This window comes from Scyliorhinus torazame, unplaced genomic scaffold (assembly GCF_047496885.1).
Source record: "Scyliorhinus torazame isolate Kashiwa2021f unplaced genomic scaffold, sScyTor2.1 scaffold_228, whole genome shotgun sequence".
Lineage (NCBI taxonomy): Eukaryota > Metazoa > Chordata > Chondrichthyes > Carcharhiniformes > Scyliorhinidae > Scyliorhinus > Scyliorhinus torazame.
Window position 1 is genome coordinate 65,933 of NW_027307955.1, and position 20,800 is coordinate 86,732.

Below are 20,800 nucleotides of genomic sequence, written 5' to 3' on the forward strand. Positions count from 1 at the left end.
AGAGTTCCAAGGATTCACAATTCCCGAGTACCGTGAAACCCTCAACTGAGTTCGGGACCACGACAACCTTACCCTAAGGCTATAGACTCCGGCCCAAAGAAACAACCCCTCAGTATCTACCTGTCGCGCTCACAGAGCTGTTTTATATATTTAAATAACATCACCCGTGATACCTCTTAATTTCAGAGTTGATAAGGTCATTTACTCCCAATCATTCTTAATAAGACAGCCCTCCAATTCCAAGAACAAATCTGCTTTCATTGCACCCCATTTAAGTCAAGATTACTGTTCGTAAACTGAGGAGATCAATGCTGTACGTTGTCATCCAAATGTGCTCTGATTAAGACCATATGCTTTCAGCAAGTCTTCTTTCCTCTGATCCTGCAATTCCCTTGTGACAAATACGAACTTGAGAATTCTATATGCACTTGCAACTTCCTATTGGTTATGTACAATTACAGAACAGTCCCTCTTTCTCACCACTCAAAATGTATTCGCCTTTCCATTCTGCTTAAAAAGTGAATAATTTCTGACTTTGTATTCTTTTGCCCAACTTCTGCCCAATAATTTCAGTTGTCTATATTCCTGTTCGCCCTTTTTCTGCCATCATCGCAGCACGCTTTCTGGTCTGACTTGGTTCCCTCAGCAATTTCCCTGCCTAAGTCATTGATGTTTGCAAGCATCTGAGCCCAAACGTATGATCCGTGTGACTCTCCACCTCGCTCTCCTGAATATGACCCTTTTTTCCCCCATTCTTGTATGGATGTTCAGTAAGCAATCGCCTATCCATGCGGGCAGCACAGTGGCACAGTGTTTAGCACTGCTGCCTCACAGCGGCAGGGCGACGGATACAACTCCAGCCTGTCTGTTTGGAGTTTGCACTTTCTGCCAGTGCTGCGTTGGTTTCCTCCAGGTCCTGCGGATTGGTCACGCTAAATTGCCCCTCAGGGTCCAGAAATGCGCAAGGGGCTTTTCACAGTCACTTCATACTTGTGACAGTGAACGATCATTATTATTATTACTTCCAGGTTTCCCAGTATTGACCTCGGCAACTTACTCTTTCGCAAGAATGGTGCAGCCTCATTTGGCCGAATTTCCTGCTTCTCCACTGTAGGGAAACAATGATTCGACTATTTGCAAATGGGATAACATATGAGTTTTATTAACTGTTCTGCAGCAACTTATCTAATTCCTTCGGAAATCGGCATTATGCTACTTCTGAAACGTCGTCTCTTATTTAGCCATTTGCACGTATATTCGTCATGAGAAAGCCCAGATATTCAATGTTCCAGCATATTAAGCAATACTAAGTACATTACATCTGAACCTGGCTCTGTGTTACAGAAACACCTATGTGCATATCAGCATTTCCCATTCCGAACCCTAAGCCTGTGGTCCGTGGCATGAACATTGGAATGATTTATCTCCTCCACGTGCACACTTAGGTTAAATGCATGCCCTGTGGCCCCAGACTTTGAGCAACGGTTCCACCAGAGTCACTATCTCTGTGGCCCAGTAACAGAGCAATTGCAGCATTACCGCATTGAATAATCACGTGTTGCATCCTGAAACTGCTTCAAGGGGAAATGCAATTCTTGCCCATTTAAGGTTGTCACTTTCACATCAGCGGGAACATTAAACTGCCGTTAAATACCGGGTAGGTACACCTCTCTCGGACCACAAATATTCAGACATTGAAGACAACGGCTGTGAAGAGGAAGGTAAGTGATAGACTTTTTTCTTCATTTGTACTGTAGCTATTTCACCCATTTGATTCTGCGTACTTTTCCTTTCTTATGTTTCAGGATACTCTCCTCGGTGAGCATTTGTGACTTCAAAAGTTCTTTTTCACTTCTGTGAAATTCAGGGAAAGGATGTCTCATCTTAGAAGAGCAACCAGTTTAATAAGGATATGTCGGTAGGGCAGCACGGTAGCATACTGGTTAGCACAGTTTCTTCACAGTTGCAGGGTTCCAGGGTTCCAGGTCCGATTCACGGCTTGGGTCACTGTCTGTGCGGAGTCTCCACATCCTCCCCGTGTGTGCGTGGGTTTCCTCCGGGTGGTCCGGTTTCCTCCCACAGTCCAACGATGTCCGAGTTAGGTGGATTGGCAATGCTAAATTGCTAAATTACACTTAGTGTCGAAAAATGTTTGGTGGAGTTGCTAGGTTACGGGGATAGGGTTGAGGTGTGGGCTTGGGTGGGCGCTCTTTCTAAGGACCGGAGCAAACTCGATGGGCCGAATAGCCTCCTTCAGCACACTAAATTCTACAATTGTGAGGTCGGAGAGTGTGTGTCAGGATGAACCAACGTGAAATGACCATCACAGAGAAATTGAAGGCTGACACTCGAAGCGACCTTTCTGATCCTTGTTGAAATTAATCGTGATAGTGTAACGGGGTACATTATTTAACACCGTCCACAGCAATAGAGCCATAGCCGGCAATAGAGAGATGGCCCAGTTAAACACATGTGCAATTAATTTAATTTGTCACAGAAATCATTCAGAAAATAATACGTGCCTAGCTTCCCATTTCGGCCTACTCCAGACTAATTGGACGATATCGCTTATTCATTATTTTTCAAACATAGCCAATTAACTTTCTGCGGTGTGACTGCAGAGTGGTGGAAGGAAAATTCGATTGTTCTTGGTATTAGATCTTGAGCCATTCCCAGGCAACGATCGTCCACATTACTCTGCACTCTGGATAAGAGCGTAACTAATTTAAGGACTCTTTAATTACTGTCCAGTAGACAGTGCAGAGTTGAATTGAAGGACAGAACAGGATAGCCCGGGTCATTTAGCAAAACCTCTTATCCTGTGTCCAGAGAGCCGACTTCAGGCAAGGAGTGTTTAACATGATGTAAATACACTTTTAAAAAGTCGCAACATGTGCAGCAAAAAATTGGATAACACAGCTAAGACCATAAGACATAGGAGCGGAAGTAAGGCCATTCGGCCCATCGAGTCCACTCCACCATTCAATCATGGCTGATTTCAACTCCATTTACCCGCTCTCTCTCCATAGCACTAAATTCCTTGAGAAATCAAGAATTTATCAACTTCTGTCTTAAAGACACTCAACGTCCCGGCCTCCACCGCCCTCTGTGGCAATGAATTCCACGGACCCACCGCTCTCTGGCTGAAGAAATTTCCCCTCATCTCTGTTCTAAAGTGACTCCCTTTTATTCTAAGGCTGTTCCCCCGGGTCCTAGTCTCCCCTGCTAATGGAAACAACTTCCCTACGTCCACCCTATCTAAGCTATTCATTATCTTGTAAGTTTCTATTAGATCTCCCCTCAACCTCCTAAACTCCAATGATTATAATCCCAGGATCCTCAGACGTTCATCGTATGTTAGGCCTACCATTCCTGGGATCATCCGTGTGAATCTCCGCTGGACCCCCTCCAGTGCCAGTATGTCCTTCCTGAGGTGTGGGGCCCAAAAATTGCTCACAGTATTCTAAATGGGGCCTAACTAATGCTTTATAAAGCTTCTGAAGTACATCCCTGTTTTTATATTCCAAGCCTCTTGAGACGAATGACAACATTGAATTTGCTTTCTTAATTACGGACTCAACCTGCAAGTTTACCTTTAGACAATCCTTGACTAGGACTCCCAAGTCCCTTTGCACTTCAGCATTATGAATTTTGTCACCGTTTAGAAAATAGTCCATGCCTCTATTCTTTTTTCCTAAGTGCAAGACCTCGCACTTGCCCACGTTGAATTTCATCAGCCATTTATTGGACCACTCTCCTAAACTGTCTAAATCTTTCTGCAGCTTCCCTACCTCCTCCATACTACCTGCCCCTCCACCTATCTTTGTATCATCGGCAATCTTAGCCAGAATGCCCCCAGTCCCGTCATCTAGATCGTTAATACATAAAGACAACAGCTGTGGCCCCAACACTGAACCCTGCGGGACACCACTCGTCACCCGTTGCCATTCCGAAAAAGAACCTTTTATCCCAACTCCCTGCCTTCTGCCTGACAGCCAATCGTCAATCCATGTTAGTACCTTGCCTCGAATACCATGGGCCCTTATTTTACTCAGCAGTCTCCCGTGAGGCACCTTATCAAAGGCCTTTTGGAAGTCGAGATAGATAACATCCATTGGCTCTCTTTGGTCTAACCTATTTGTTATCTCTTCAAAGAACTCCAACAGGTTTGTCAGGCACGACCTCCCCTTACTAAATCCATGCTGACTTGTCCTAATCCGACCCTGCACTTCCAATAATTTAGAAATCTCATCATTAACAATGGATTCTAGAATCTTGCCAACAACCGAGGTTAGGCTAATTGGCCTATAATTTTCCATCTTTTTCCTTGTTCCCTTCTTGAACAGGGGGCTTACAACAGCGATTTTCCAATCCTCTGGGACTTTCCCTGACTCCAGTGACTTTTGAAAGATCATAACTAACGCCTCCACTATTTCTTCAGCTATCTCCTTTAGAACTCTAGGATGTAGCCTATCTGGGCCCGGGGATTTATCAATTTTTAGACCTCTTAGTTTCTCTAGCACTTTCTCCTTTGTGATGTCTACCATATTCAACTCTGCCCCCTGACTCTCTCGTGTACTGATTTCTCCCTCTGTGTAGGGCCTGTGATAACAACCGGTGTCCCTGTGCTAATATTTCCCTCTGTTGTAGGACCTGTGATAACAACCGGTGTCCCTGTGCTGATTTATACCTCTGTGTAGGGCATGTGATAACAACCGGTGTCCCTGTGCTGATTTCTCCCTCTGTGTAGGGCCTGTGATAACAACCGGTGTCCCTGTGATGATTTATACCTCTGTGTAGGGCATGTGATAACAACCGGTGTCCCTGTGCTGATATCTCCCTCTGTGTAGGGCCTGTGATAACAGCCGGTGTCCCTGTGCTGATATCTCCCTCTGTGTAGGGCCTGTAATAACAACCGGTGTCCTTGTGCTGATATCTCTCTCTGTGTAGGGCCTGTAACTACAACCGGTGTCCCTGTGCAGATATCTCCCTGTGTGCAGGGCCTGTGATAAAAACCGTTATCTCTGTGCAGATATCTGTCTCTGTGTAGTGCCTGTGATAACAACCGGTGTGCTTGTGCAGATATCTCCCTGTGTGCAGGGCCTGTGATAAAAACCGGTATCTCTGTGCAGATATCTGTCTCTGTGTAGGGCCTGTAATAACAACCGGTGTCCTTGTGCTGATAACAACCGGTGTCCCTGTGCTGATATCTCCCTCTGTGTAGGGCCTGTGATAACAACCGGTGTCCCTGTGCTGATTCCTACCTCTGCGTAGGGCCTGTGATAACAACCGGTGTCCCTGTGCTGATTTCTACCTCTGTGTGTGGCCTGTGATAACAACCGGTGTCTCTGTGCTGCTATCTGTGCTTTTATTGTGTGTGTATATCGCCCTGTCTGCAGGCCCTGTGATAACAACGGCTGTCCCTGTGCCAATATCTACCTCTCTGGAGGGCATGTGATAACAACCTTTGTCCCTGTGGTGATATCTCCCTCTCTGCAGGGCCTGTGATAACAACATCTGTGTACATACTCCCCCAAACAGGAAATAAGATTGGATATTACTGTCCACTCTCTGTCTGGGTATTGTAATCAGAGTCTGGGTCCCTATGCTGACCTTTCAGTGCAGCTGCGATCGCAATCTGTGTGTTGATATAGAATTTCCGCTGTAGAGAATATGGTCAGAGACTGGGCTCATGTTAATATCGCTCCATCTTTTAGAACGTCAAGATAACACGTGTGTCGTTCTGATCTCCATCCTTCTGATCAGAGACTGCAATCATTGGCTGTATCCCTGTAATGGTCTCTCTCTCTCTGTGTTTGAGTGCAAACTGAGAGCACAGTCTCCATTATTGTTCTCATCTCACTTTGAGTGGGATGATGATGCGTGGCCGTGTGCCTGCGATAATCTGGCTGAATGTGGACTTTGATCTGAGACCAGGCCCCTGCAGTGAAGAACAGCAGAATACCGCGGATGCTGAAAAGGCTGGTAAAACTCAGCTGGTTTGGCAGCAGTTGTGTTCTCTCTCTCCCGATGCTTGCTGGATCTTCCCAGCATTCCCTGGCTAATACCCCTGTACCGATTCCAAGCTCTGAGTCAGTCTATGATCTGGAATACTGGTGATTTCTGTCTCTAAAAGTACTGCAGTCAGAGGTTGTGAGGCAGTGTCCCAAGACTTTTGAGAGGGAACATAAATGGTACTGGTGTCGCTGAGCTAAATTACCAACCAGTGGATCACAGACTCGTGTGCAATAATTGTGTCCGTGTGGGAGCTGCGGTTTGTCCATGCCTCAAATGTAATTCTCATTGGAAACCAGTACATACCACTGTGCTGACCTTATTTCTTCCTGGTTTAGGACTTGTTGAACTGATCCACCATGAGGTCTGTTGCTCTCCTCCTTCTGGCTGTGCTCTGTGTTAGCGAATTGAATGCGACGGAACTAAATGACGGCGTGTTAACTAGAATTGTCAAGGAGTAAGTATTTCACAATTCACTGAATTTCTTCAATCACATTTCTGCTATTTTTCTATTTAATGGAAGCCAAATATCCAGCCCCACAGTTACTGACAAAATTTCAATATGGGAAGTCAGAAATGAGACCAGAGACACAGAGCTCTGAGCACCATCACCGCAGAATATATCGGCCAGTTTTTCTTCTCTTAATGTAAAGTCCAGCTGCATTTACATATAACAACATGACATGTGCTTTGTTCGCTTTATGTCATATCTTCGTGTTCAGAGGTGTCTAACTGCAGTGCAGTGAAATGCATCGAACTTTCTTCTCCCAGCTTTGGTTTCCCGCGTTGCTGCTTTAAAAAAATGTGTAACAGGATGTTAAAGAGGCATAACCCGAAAATGGATCATTCTGCACAACAACATAGCAATATAGAAAATAGGAGCAGGAAGAGGCCATTCGGCCCGTCAAGCATGCTTCTGCATGCATGATGACCATAGCAGATCTTCCAGCTCACTAACCTAATCCACCCCACTTTGACCCACTTCGTCCCAAGTGCTACAGACAATGCATACTTGAAAACACATGTTTTGGCCTCGACTTCTTTCTGTGGCGGCGAATTCCACAGACTCACACATTCTCTGGGGGAATACATTTCTCCTCATCTCTGTCGTAAGTGGACTACCCCGTATCCTTAGTCAGTGATCCCTGGTTCTGTACGCTCCCGCCATCAGGAAGCATCTCTCCTGCATCTACCCTATCGCATGCTGTTCGAATTGTATACGTTTCGATGGAATCTCCCTCCCTCTGCATTCTTTTCAACTCCAGTGAATATAATACGAACAGACTCAATCTCTCCTCATATGTCAGCCATGCCATCCCAGGAGTAAGCCTGGTAAATCTTCTCTGCACTCCCTCCATCGCACAACATCCTTCCTCAGACAGTGAGACGAAATCTGAACACAATATTCCAGGAGTGTCTCACTAAGGCCCTGTATAATTGCAGGAAGACATCCCCGCTCCTGTAATCGAATTCTCTCACTGTGAAGGCCAACATACCATGTGCCTTCTTAATCGCTTGCTGCACCGGTATGATTACCTTCAGAGACCCAGGTCTCGTTGCACATTTGCTTCCCTCAATGTATAGCCATTCAGTTAATAATCTGCCTTCCTGTTTTTGCTACCATTGCTCCACATTACACTGCATTTCCATGCATTTGTCCACTCTCTCGGCGTGCCCAAATCACACGGAAGCATCTTGGCATCTACTCACAGCTCACCCACTCACCCAGCTTTCCAATAATCCATACAGTGCAGAAAGAGTACATGCAGCCGATCCAGTCAGCACCGAACCTCCGAAGGAAAACGCTACTTATGCCCATTCCAGCGCCTTATCCCCACAAACTACTAAACCCACCTAACCTACACGCCGTTGTTCACAAAAGGGCAATTTAAGATGTCCGAGCCACCTAAACTGTACATCTTTTGACTGTGGAGGAACCCGGACCACCTGAAGAAATCCACGCAGACATGCCGTGTCACAGTGTCACACTGGTTAGCACTACTGCCTCACAGCGCCAGAGACCCGGATTAGATTCCGACCTCGGGTGACTGTCTGCCTGGAGTCTGCACAAATGGTCTATCAGACTTGTTGCCCTCTCGAGTGTGACACAACATCCTGGGTTCAGGTCTTTCTCAAGGATTGAAGCAAAAACATCTCAATTAACATCAGAAAACGTTTATTTGCTGTTTGTGAGTGTGAACTGTGCCTAACATGCTGCTATGTTTCCGAAATTGCACCAGTGGCGGCACGGTGTCTGATTGGTTAGCACTGATGCCTCACAGCTCCATGGCGCCGTGTTCCAATTCCAGCCTTGTGTCACTGTCTAATACCTCGGACGAAGAGTCCCCATCTAGCATCCTCTCCGCCACCGTAAGACTGTTTTTGACTAGCAGCGCCACACCTCCCCCTCTTTTGCCTCCTTCCCTGAGCTTACTAAAACACCTAAACCCCGGAACCTGCAACAACCATTCCTGTCCCTGCTCTATCCATGTCTCCGAAATGGCCACAACATCGAGGTCCCAGGTACCAACCCATGCTGCCAGTTCCCCTACCTTATTTCGTATACTCTTGGCATTGAAGTAGACACACTTCAAACCACCTACCTGAACACTGGCCCCCTCCTGCGAAGTCAAATCTGTGCTCCTGACTTCTATACTCTCAATCTCTCGTACCCTAAAACTACAATCCAGTTTCCCATGCCCCTGCTGCATTAGTTTACCCCCGCCCCCACAAAGTGCACTAACAAATCTCCCCCCCAGGATATTTGTGCCCCTCAGGTTCAGATGTAGACCATCCTGTCTGTAGAGGTCCCACCTTCCCCAGAAAGAGCCCCAGTTATCCAGAAATCTGAATCCCTCCCGCCTGCACCATCCCTGTAGCCACGTGTTTAATTGCTCTCTCTCCCTATTCCTCATCTCATTATCACGTGGCACGGGCAACAGCCCAGAGATAACAACTCTGTTTGTTCTCGTTCTGAGCTTCCATCCTAGCTCCCTGAAAGCCTGCCTGACATCCTTGTCCCCTTTCCTACCTATATCGTTAGAGCCAATGTGGACCACGAATTGGGGCTGCTCCCCCTCCCCCTTAAGGTCCCGGAAAACACGAACCGAGACATCACGTACCCTTGCACCTGGGAGGCAACATACCAAACGTGAGTCTCTCTCGCTCCCACAAAATCTCCTATCTGTGCCCCTGACTATCGAGTCCCCAATTACTAATGCTCGGCTCCTCTCCCCACTTCCCTTCTGAGCAACAGGGACAGACTCCGTGCCAGAGGCCCGTACCCCGTGGCTTACCCCTGGTAAGTTCCCCCCCCCACAAGTATCCGAAGCAGTATACTTGTTACTCAGGGGAACAACCGCAGGGGATCCCTGCACTGACTGTTTCTTCCCAGCCCCTCTTACAGTTAACCATCTATCTCCAATCTTTGGTGTAACTAATTCCCTGAAGGTGCTAATTATGACCCCCTCTGCCTCTCGAATGATCCGAAGTTCATCCAACTCCAGCTCCAGTTCCCTAACTCGATCTTGGAGGAGCTGGAAATGGCTGCACTTCCTGCAGGTAAAATCAGCATCCCTCACCTCAAACATCCTGCAGGAGGAACATTGCAGTATCTTCCCTGCCATCCCTCTAACCTCAAACCAAGATCTGGGTAATAAAAATAACATACATAATAATATAATATGGCACTTACACCAATGGGTCTTATTATTAGGTTAGAGGAGGAGGGCGGGTGGGAGACACTACACGTGTAGTGTATCGGGTTTCCTCTCCACCAGAATTTATTGGTGGTGGTGGTGGTGGTGGTGGGGGGGGGGGCCTTCCTGGAGCTCTGCGGGTCGAGCTTCCGGTTCCCGCCTTATATAAAAAAATAAAAAATAAAACAGAAAAGAAGAACAGAAACGGGACCAGGTAAGGGTTTTTAAAGGAAATACTCACCTCCCAGAAGGCCCCTGCGAACCGCTCCCGCCGAAATTCAAAGGGCTGCTCCTGCAAAGGTAAGGGATTTTAAAGTAAATATTCACCTCCCAGAAGGCCCCTGCGCACCGCTCCCGCCGAAATCCAAAGGGCTGCTCCTGCAAAGGTAAGGGTTTTTAAAGTAAATGTTCACCACCCAGAAGGCCCCTGCGAACCGCTCCCGCCGAAATTCAAAGGGCTGCTCCTGCAAAGGTAAGGGATTTTAAAGTAAATATTCACCTCCCAGAAGGCCCCTGCGCACCGCTCCCGCCGAAATCCAAAGGGCTGCTCCTGCAAAGGTAAGGGTTTTTAAAGTAAATGTTCACCACCCAGAAGGCCCCTGCGCACCGCTCCCGCCGAAATTCAATGGGCTGCTCCTGCAAAGGTAAGGGTTTTTAAAGTCAATGCTCACCTCCCAGAAGGCCCCTGCGCACCGCTCCTGCCGAAATTCAAAGGGCTGCTCCTGCAAAGGTAATGGTTTTTAATGTAAATATTCACCTCCCAGAAGGCCCCTGCGCACCGCTCCCGCAGAAATTCAAAGGGCTGCTCCTGCAAAGGTAAGGGTTTTTAAAATAAATACTCACCTCCCAGAAGGCCCCTTTGCTCCGCTCCCGCCGAAATTCAAAGGGCTCCTCCTGCAAAGGTAAAGGTAATTGAAGACATGACTCACCTCCCAAAAGGCCCCTGCGCACCGCTCCCGCCGAAATTCAAAGGTCTGCGCCTGCAAAACATAAGGGTTTTTAAAGCAAATACTCACCTCCCAGAAGGCCCCTCCGCCCGCTCCCGCCGAAATTCAAAGGGCTGCTCGTGCAAAGGTAAATTTTTTTAAAGTAAATACTCACCTCCCAGAAGGCCCTTGCGCACCGCTCCCGCCGAAATTCAAAGGGCTGCTCCTGCAATGGTAAGGATTTTTAAGTTTTTAGGGGCAGCACGGTAGCCTTGTGGATAGCACAATTGCTTCACAGCTCCAGGGTCCCAGGTTCGATTTCGGAATGGGTCACTGTCTGCGCGGAGTCTGCACGTCCTCCCCGTGTGTGTGTGGGTTTCCTCCGGGTGCTCCGGTTTCCTCTCACAGTCCAAGGATGTGCAGGGTAGGTGGATTGTCCATGCTAAATTGCCCTTAGTGACCAAAATTGCCCTTAGAGTTGGGTGGGGTTACTCGGTTATGGGGATAGGGTGGATGTGTTGACTTTGGGTAGGGTGCTCTTTCCAATAGCCGGTGCAGACTCGATGGGCCGAATGGCCTCCTTCTGCACTGTAAATTCTATGATAATCTATGATAAATACTCAGCTCCCAGAAGGCCCCTGCGCACCGCTCCCGCCGAAATTCAAAGGGCTGCTCCTGCAAAGATAAGGGTTTTTAAAGTCAATGCTCACCTCCCAGAAGGCCCCTGCGCACCGCTCCCGCTGAAATTCAAAGGGCTGCTACTGCAAAGGTAATGGTGTTTAATGTAAATATTCACCTCCCAGAAGGCCCCTGCGCACCGCTCCCGCCGAAATTCAAAGGGCTGCACGTGCAAAGGTAAGGGTTTTTAAAGTAAATACTCACCTCCCAGAAGGCCCTAGCGCACCGCTCCCGCCGAAATTAAAAGGGCTGCTCCTGCAAAGGTAAGGATTTTTAAGGTAAATATTCACCACCGTGAAGGCCCCTGCGCACAGCTCCCCCCGAAATTCAAAGGGCTGCTCCTGCAAAGGTAAGGGTTTTCAAAGTAAATACTCACCTCCCAGAAGGCCCCTGCGCATTGCTCCCGTCGAAATTCAAAGGGCTGTTCCTGCAAAGGTAAGGGATTTTAAAGTAAATACTCACCTCCCAGAAGTCCCCTGCGCACCGCTCCCGCCGGAATTCAAAGGGCTGCTCCTGCAAAGGTAAGGGTTTTTAAAGTCAATGCTCACCTCCCAGAAGGCCCCTGCGCACCGCTCCCGCCGAAATTCAAAGGGCTGCTCCTGCAAAGGTAATGGTTTTTAATGTAAATATTCACCTCCCAGAAGGCCCCTGCGCACCGCTCGCGCAGAAATTCAAAGGGCTGCTCCTGCAAAGGTTAGGGTTTTTAAAGTAAATACTCACTTCCCAGAAGGCCCCTTTGCTCCGCTCCCGCCGAAGTTCAAAGGGCTCCTCCTGCAAAGGTAAAGGTAATTGAAGTCATTACTCACCTCCCAAAAGGCCCCTGCGCACCGCTCCCGCCGAAATTCAAAGGTCTGCGCCTGCAAAACATAAGGGTTTTTAAAGCAAATACTCACCTCCCAGAAGGCCCCTGCGCACCGCTCCCGCCGAACTTCAAAGGGCTGCTCGTGCAAAGGTAAGTTTTTTAAATTAAATACTCACCTCCCAGAAGGCTCTTGCGCACCGCTCCCGCCGAAATTCAAAGGGCTGCTCCAGCAATGGTAAGGGTTTTTACGTTTTTAGGGGCAGCACGGTAGCCTTGTGGATAGCACAATTGCTTCACAGCTCCAGGGTGCCAGGTTCGCTTTCGGAATGGGTCACTGTCTGCGCGGAGTCTGCACGTCCTCCCCGTGTGTGCGTGGGTTTCCTCCGGGTGCTCCGGCTTCCTCTCACAGTCCAAGGATGTGCAGGGTAGGTGGATTGTCCATGCTAAATTGCCCTTAGTGACCAAAATTGCCCTTAGGGTTGGGTGGGGTTACTGGGTTATGGGGATAGGGTGGATGTGTGGACTTTGGGTAGGGTGCTCTTTCCAATAGCCGGTGCAGACTCGATGGGCCGAATGGCCTCCATCTGCACTATAAATTCTATGATAATCTATGATAAATACTCAGCTCCCAGAAGGCCCCTGCGCACCGCTCCCGCCGAAATTCAAAGGGCTGCTCCTGCAAAGATAAGGGTTTTTAAAGTCAATGCTCACCGCCCAGAAGGCCCCTGCGCACCGCTCCCGCCGAAATTCAAAGGGCTGCTACTGCAAAGGTAATGGTTTTTAATGTAAATATTCACCTCCCAGAAGGCCCCTGCGCACCGCTCCCGCCGAAATTCAAAGGGCTGCACGTGCAAAGGTAAGGGTTTTTAAAGTAAATACTCACCTCCCAGAAGGCCCTTGCGCACCGCTCCCGCCGAAATTAAAAGGGCTGCTCCTGCAAAGCTAAAGGATTTTAAAGTAAATACTCACCTCCCAGAAGACCCCTGCGCACCGCTCCCGCCGAAATTCAAAGGGCTGCTCCTGCAAAGGTAAGGATTTTTAAAGAAAATACTCACCTCCCAGAATGCCCATGCGCACCGCTCCCGCCGAAATTCAAAGGGCTGCTCCTGCAAAGGTAAAGGTTTTAACAGTAAATACTCACCTCCCAGAAGGCACCTGCGCACCGCTCCCGCCGAAATTCAAAGGGCTACTCCTGCAAAGGTAAGGGTTTTTGAAGTAAATACTCACCCCCCTGAAGGCCCCTGCGCACCGCTCCCGCCGAAATTCAAAGGGCTGCTCCTGCAAAGGTAATGGTTTTTAAAGTAAATACTCGCCTGACAGAAGGCCCCTGCGCACCGCTCCCGACGAAAATCAAAGGGCTGCTCCTGCAAAGTTAAGGATTTTTAAAGTAAATACTCACCTTAAAGAAGGCCCCTGCGCACCACTCCCGCCGAAATTCAAAGGGCTGCTCCTGCAAAGGTAAGGGTTTTTATAGTAAACACTCACCTCCCAGAAGGCCCCTGCGCACCGCTCCCGCCGAAATTCAAAGGGCTGCTCCTGCAAAGGTAATGGTTTTTACAGTAAATACTCACCTCCCAGAAGGCCCTTGCGCACCGCTCCCGCCGAAATTAAACGGGCTGCTGCTGCAAAGCTAAAGGATTTTAAAGTAAATACTCACCTCCCAGAAGGCCCCTGCGCACCGCTCCCGCCGGAATTCAAAGGACTGCTCCTGCAAAGGTAAGGGATTTGAAAGTAAATACTCACCTCCCAGAGGGCCCCTGCGCACCGCTCCTGCCGAAATTCAAAGGGCTGCTCCTGCAAAGGTAAGGGTTATGAAAGTAAATATTCACCTCCCAGGAGGCCCCTGCGCACCGCTCCCGCCGAAATTCAAAAGGCTACTCCTGCAAAGATAAGTGTTTTCAAAGTAAATATTCATCACCCAGAAGGCCCCTGCGCATTGCTCCCGCCGAAATTGAAAGGGCTGTTCTTGCAAAGGTAAGGGTTTTTAAAGTAAATACTCACCTCCCAGAAGGCCCCTGCGCACCGCTCCCGCCGGAATTCAAGGGATGCTCCTGCAAAGGTAAGGGTTTTTAAAGTCAATGCTCACCTCCCAGAAGGCCCCTGCGCACCGCTCCTGCCGAAATACAAAGGGCTGCTCCTGCAAAGGTAATGGTTTTTAATGTAAATATTCACCTCCCAGAAGGCCCCTGCGCACCGCTCCCGCAGAAATTCAAAGGGCTGCTCCTGCAAAGGTAAGGGATTTGAAAGTAAATACTCACCTCCCAGAAGGCCCCTTTGCTCCGCTCCCGCCGAAATTCAAAGGGCTCTTCCTGCAAAGGTAAAGGTAATTGAAGTCATGACTCACCTCCCAAAAGGCCCCTGCGCACCGCTCCCGCCGAAATTCAAAGGTCTGCGCCTGCAAAACATAAGGGTTTTTAAAGCAAATACTCACCTCCCAGAAGGCCCCTGCGCACCGCTCCCGCCGAAATTCAAAGGGCTGCTCGTGCAAAGTTAAATTTTTTTAAAGTAAATACTCACCTCCCAGAAGGCCCTTGCGCACCCCTTCCCGCCGAAATTCAAAGGGCTGCTCCTGCAATGGTAAGGATTTTTAAGTTTTTAGGGGCAGCACGGTAGCCTTGTGGATAGCACAATTGCTTCACAGCTCCAGGGTCCCAGGTTCGATTTCGGAATGGGTCACTGTCTGAGCGGAGTCTGCACGTCCTCCCCGTGTGTGTGTGGGTTTCCTCCGGGTGCTCCGGTTTCCTCTCACAGTCCAAGGATGTGCAGGGTAGGTGGATTGTCCATGCTAAATTGCCCTTAGTGACCAAAATTGCCCTTAGAGTTGGGTGGGGTTACTCGGTTATGGGGATAGGGTGGATGTGTTGACTTTGGGTAGGGTGCTCTTTCCAATAGCCGGTGCAGACTCGATGGGCCGAATGGCCTCCTTCTGCACTGTAAATTCTATGATAATCTAAGATAAATACTCAGCTCCCAGAAGGCCCCTGCGCACCGCTCCCGCCGAAATTCAAAGGGCTGCTCCTGCAAAGATAAGGGTTTTTAAAGTCAATGCTCACCTCCCAGAAGGCCCCTGCGCACCGCTCCCGCTGAAATTCAAAGGGCTGCTACTGCAAAGGTAATGGTTTTTAATGTAAATATTCACCTCCCAGAAGGCCCCTGCGCACCGCTCCCGCCGAAATTCAAAGGGCTGCACGTGCAAAGGTAAGGGTTTTTAAAGTAAATACTCACCTCCCAGAAGGCCCTAGCGCACCGCTCCCGCCGAAATTAAAAGGGCTGCTCCTGCAAAGCTAAAGGATTTTAAAGTAAATACTCACCTCCCAGAATGCCCCTGCGCACCGCTCCCGCCGAAATTCAAAGGGCTGCTCCTGCAAAGGTAAAGGTTTTAACAGTAAATACTCACCTCCCAGAAGGCACCTGCGCACCGCTCCCGCCGAAATTCAAAGGGCTGCTCCTGCAAAGGTAAGGGTTTTTGAAGTAAATACTCACCTCCCTGAAGGCCCCTGCTCACCGCTCCCGCCGAAATTCAAAGGGCTGCTCCTGCAAAGGTAATGGTTTTTAAAGTAAATACTCGCCTCACAGAAGGCCCCTGCGCACCGCTCCCGACGAAATTCAAAGGGCTGCTACTGCAAAGTTAAGGATTTTTAAAGTAAATACTCACCTTCAAGAAGGCCCCTGCGCACCACTCCCGCCAAAATTCAAAGGGCTGCTCCTGCAAAGGTAAGGGTTTTAAAGTAAATACTGACCTCCCAGAAGGCCCCTGCGCACCGCTCCCGCCGAAATTCAAAGGGCTGCTCCTGCAAAGGTAAGGGTTTTTATAGAAAACACTCACCTCCCAGAAGGCCCCTACGCACCGCTCCCGCCGAAATTCAAAGGGCTGCTCCTGCAAAGGTAAGGGTTTTAAAGTAAATACTGACCTCCCAGGAGGCCCCTGCGCACCGCTCCCGCCGAAATTCAAAGGGCTGCTCCTGCAAAGGTAAGGGTTTTTATAGTAAACACTCACCTCCCAGAAGGCCCCTGCGCACCGCTCCCGCCGAATTTCAAAGGGCTGCTCCTGCAAAGGTAATGGATTTTACAGAAAATACTCACCTCCCAGAAGGCCCTTGCGCACCGCTCCCGCCGAAATTAAACGGGCTGCTACTGCAAAGGTAAGGATTTTTAAGGTAAATATTCACCACCGTGAAGGCCCCTGCGCACAGCTCCCCCCGAAATTCAAAGGGCTGCTCCTGCAAAGGTAAGGGTTTTCAAAGTAAATACTCACCTCCCAGAAGGCCCCTGCGCATTGCTCCCGTCGAAATTCAAAGGGCTGTTCCTGCAAAGGTAAGGGATTATAAAGCAAATACTCACCTCCCAGAAGGCCCCTGCGCACCGCTCCCGCCGAAATTCAAAGGGCTGCTCGTGCAAAGTTAAATTTTTTTAAAGTAAATACTCACCTCCCAGAAGGCCCTTGCGCACCCCTTCCCGCCGAAATTCAAAGGGCTGCTCCTGCAATGGTAAGGATTTTTAAGTTTTTAGGGGCAGCACGGTAGCCTTGTGGATAGCACAATTGCTTCACAGCTCCAGGGTCCCAGGTTCGATTTCGGAATGGGTCACTGTCTGAGCGGAGTCTGCACGTCCTCCCCGTGTGTGTGTGTGGGTTTCCTCCGGGTGCTCCGGTTTCCTCTCACAGTCCAAGGATGTGCAGGGTAGGTGGATTGTCCATGCTAAATTGCCCTTAGTGACCAAAATTGCCCTTAGAGTTGGGTGGGGTTACTCGGTTATGGGGATAGGGTGGATGTGTTGACTTTGGGTAGGGTGCTCTTTCCAATAGCCGGTGCAGACTCGATGGGCCGAATGGCCTCCTTCTGCACTGTAAATTCTATGATAATCTATGATAAATACTCAGCTCCCAGAAGGCCCCTGCGCACCGCTCCCGCCGAAATTCAAAGGGCTGCTCCTGCAAAGATAAGGGTTTTTAAAGTCAATGCTCACCTCCCAGAAGGCCCCTGCGCACCGCTCCCGCTGAAATTCAAAGGGCTGCTACTGCAAAGGTAATGGTTTTTAATGTAAATATTCACCTCCCAGAAGGCCCCTGCGCACCGCTCCCGCCGAAATTCAAAGGGCTGCACGTGCAAAGGTAAGGGTTTTTAAAGTAAATACTCACCTCCCAGAAGGCCCTAGCGCACCGCTCCCGCCGAAATTAAAAGGGCTGCTCCTGCAAAGCTAAAGGATTTTAAAGTAAATACTCACCTCCCAGAATGCCCCTGCGCACCGCTCCCGCCGAAATTCAAAGGGCTGCTCCTGCAAAGGTAAAGGTTTTAACAGTAAATACTCACCTCCCAGAAGGCACCTGCGCACCGCTCCCGCCGAAATTCAAAGGGCTGCTCCTGCAAAGGTAAGGGTTTTTGAAGTAAATACTCAGCTCCCTGAAGGCCCCTGCTCACCGCTCCCGCCGAAATTCAAAGGGCTGCTCCTGCAAAGGTAATGGTTTTTAAAGTAAATACTCGCCTCACAGAAGGCCCCTGCGCACCGCTCCCGACGAAATTCAAAGGGCTGCTACTGCAAAGTTAAGGATTTTTAAAGTAAATACTCACCTTCAAGAAGGCCCCTGCGCACCACTCCCGCCAAAATTCAAAGGGCTGCTCCTGCAAAGGTAAGGGTTTTAAAGTAAATACTGACCTCCCAGAAGGCCCCTGCGCACCGCTCCCGCCGAAATTCAAAGGGCTGCTCCTGCAAAGGTAAGGGTTTTTATAGTAAACACTCACCTCCCAGAAGGCCCCTACGCACCGCTCCCGCCGAAATTCAAAGGGCTGCTCCTGCAAAGGTAAGGGTTTTAAAGTAAATACTGACCTCCCAGGAGGCCCCTGCGCACCGCTCCCGCCGAAATTCAAAGGGCTGCTCCTGCAAAGGTAAGGGTTTTTATAGTAAACACTCACCTCCCAGAAGGCCCCTGCGCACCGCTCCCGCCGAATTTCAAAGGGCTGCTCCTGCAAAGGTAATGGTTTTTACAGAAAATACTCACCTCCCAGAAGGCCCTTGCGCACCGCTCCCGCCGAAATTAAACGGGCTGCTACTGCAAAGGTAAGGATTTTTAAGGTAAATATTCACCACCGTGAAGGCCCCTGCGCACAGCTCCCCCCGAAATTCAAAGGGCTGCTCCTGCAAAGGTAAGGGTTTTCAAAGTAAATACTCACCTCCCAGAAGGCCCCTGCGCATTGCTCCCGTCGAAATTCAAAGGGCTGTTCCTGCAAAGGTAAGGGATTATAAAGTAAATACTCACCTCCCAGAAGGCCCCTGCGCACCGCTCCCGCTGAAATTCAAAGGGCTGCTCCTGCAAAGATAAGGGTTTTTAAAGTCAATGCTCACCTCCCAGAAGGCCCCTGCGCACCGCTCCCGCCGAAATTCAAAGGGCTGCTACTGCAAAGGTAATGGTTTTTAATGTAAATATTCACCTCCCAGAAGGCCCCTGCGCACCGCTCCCGCCGAAATTCAAAGGGCTGCACGTGCAAAGGTAAGGGTTTTTAAAATAAATACTCACCTCCCAGAAGGCCCTTGCGCACGGCTCACGCCGAAATTAAAAGGGCTGCACCTGCAAAGGTAAGGATTTTCAAGTAAATACTGACCTCCCAGAAGGCCCCTGCGCACCGCTCCCGCCGAAATTGAAAGGGCTGCTTCTGCAAAGGTAAGGGTTTTTATACTAAACACTCACCTCCCAGAAGGCCCCTGCGCACCGCTCCCGCCGAAATTCAAAGGGCTGCTCCTGCAAAGGTAATGGTTTTTACAGTAAATACTCACCTCCCAGAAGGCCCTTGCGCACCGCTCCCGCCTAAATTAAACGGGCTGCTCCTGCAAAGCTAAAGGATTTTAAAGTAAATACTCACCTCCCAAAAGGCCCCTGCGCACCGCTCTCGCCGAAATTGAAAGGGCTGCTCCTGCAAAGGTAAGGGTTTTAAAGTAAATACTGACCTCCCAGAAGGCCCCTGCGCACCGCTGCCGCCGAAATTCAAAGGGCTGCTCCTGCAAAGGTAAGGGTTTTGAAAGTAAACACTCACCTCCCAGAAGGCCCCTGCGCACCGCTCCCGCCGAAATTTAAAGGGCTGCTCCTGCAAAGGTAATGGTTTTTAAAGTAAATACTCACCTACCAGAAGGCCCCTGCGCACCGCTCCTGCCGAAATTCAATGGGCTTATATATAAAATGATTAACGATACAGAATACAGGAGGACTGGATCAACACGGATCTCTCTTCTAACATACAAGACATAGAGGCGTTGCATATCTGAAATCTCGTAACAGTATGTAAAATTGTTTGAGGTCAGCGGGCATTAATTTGTTCTACGCTAATGCCACAGGCCCCTTGACCACTATTTCAACGCATCTTCTGAGGTAGACAGGGCAACATTCACCATTTCCTCCCAAAATTCTCAGCCTCGAATGGCTAGAATTCTCTCAATCTAGGAGCTTCAGCCATTAAAACCCTTACACCTGATGAAATTAGTGTATAGGAGGGGAGATACGATGCTGGACGTAGTTATTGGGCCATCTCGCAATTCTTACATTTGGAAGTGTGTAGGAGGGGAAACGGACTGATTGCCTTTAATTTGAGCTGCTGACTTTCTATTTTCTCTCCCACTTTCTGTTATTCTAGTTTCCGTGACGTCGGGGATGAAGCGAAGGACCAGTTCTCCTTTCTCATCGCTCTGGATCCTGGACAGTGCACAAGTTACCAGGAGAACCTGTACCTCAATTGTGGAAAACGCAGTAAACTGCCATCTATCAGTAAAACTCCTGACGACTTCAATGTGTCCCTGAACTACATGGCAGTGTATCCAGATAAAGGCCAAGCATGTTCAGAGTATAAGATATTATTTAATAAGCGCGAGGGTAAGCGCGTGTCTGAGTGGTTTGGGAAGAATATCAAGGTGTTGCAGAAGGGAGGGTGTGTTATATTTTTCACAGAAAACACTCCGTGCACCTACAAATGTTTCAGCGGGAAGCCGAAGACAGACATTGCAGCCCCACTCCTGTCCAATCCATTTGACTCTTGGAGAACTGATGGGGACATTGATGTTCACAAATACTTTGTCTATGGCGAAGTCTACGACATTGACAAGGAGAAGAACAAACCATGGGTCATTCACCATTTCCAGTGTATGGATGAATTTGCAGTCGATCCCCATGGTAGCTTCCTGTTCAGGCAATGCCAGGAGAACCTGCTCTGCCGCCACTGCGATCGTCAGAACGATTATTGTGTCAATCTTTAATTACAAGTTTTAAAAATATAATTGAGACGCCCCACTCAAAAGTCTAGGCTTTCATGCTCTGCACTCACTTTGGCTAAGGGTTAAGGGTCCCTCCCCGTACATTCCTGATTCTCTTCACAGTGACATCCTCCTTAGCTGTTCAAACCGGGTGCACAGTGATTGGCACTGCTGCCTCCCAGCGCTATGGACCCGGGCTCAATTGCGGCCTCGGATGACTGTGTCGAGTTTACCCGTGTCTGCGTTGGTTTCGCCGGGTGCTCTGGTTTCTCACCACAGTCCAGAGATGAGCAGCGTAGATGTATTGTCCATTGCTTCAATCTCTTAATCTCTCCATCGGTGCTCTGCCCTGAAACACTCCGCCTGCCCATGGACCTCGCTCCAGTTATCGCCTAATCCCAGCAAATCTTTCACAGAAAACTCCAACTAATGAAACAAAGCTCCTCTCC

The 20,800-nt window shown here is 49.1% G+C and overlaps 1 protein-coding gene across 1 annotated transcript; it reads left to right on the forward strand.

Annotated features, from left to right (window-relative positions):
* The first annotated feature begins 1,648 nt into the window (after positions 1-1,648).
* On the forward strand, positions 1,649-20,589 carry LOC140405784 (uncharacterized). The gene is made up of 3 exons (XM_072494216.1): positions 1,649-1,721; positions 6,354-6,472; positions 19,739-20,589. The coding sequence occupies exons 2-3, from the start codon at positions 6,375-6,377 to the stop codon at positions 20,352-20,354; spliced, it is 714 nt and encodes a 237-aa protein (XP_072350317.1). The 5' UTR covers positions 1,649-1,721; positions 6,354-6,374; the 3' UTR covers positions 20,355-20,589.
* The last annotated feature ends 211 nt before the right edge of the window (positions 20,590-20,800 follow it).

Bases quoted from the DNA above. Each gene is read 5' to 3' on its own strand.
- LOC140405784 (XM_072494216.1), top strand. From the start codon at position 6,375: ATGAGGTCTGTTGCTCTCCTCCTTCTGGCTGTGCTCTGTGTTAGCGAA. The intron at 6,473-19,738 runs GTAAGTATTTCA...CTGTTATTCTAG, and splicing joins TTAACTAGAATTGTCAAGGA to TTTCCGTGACGTCGGGGATG.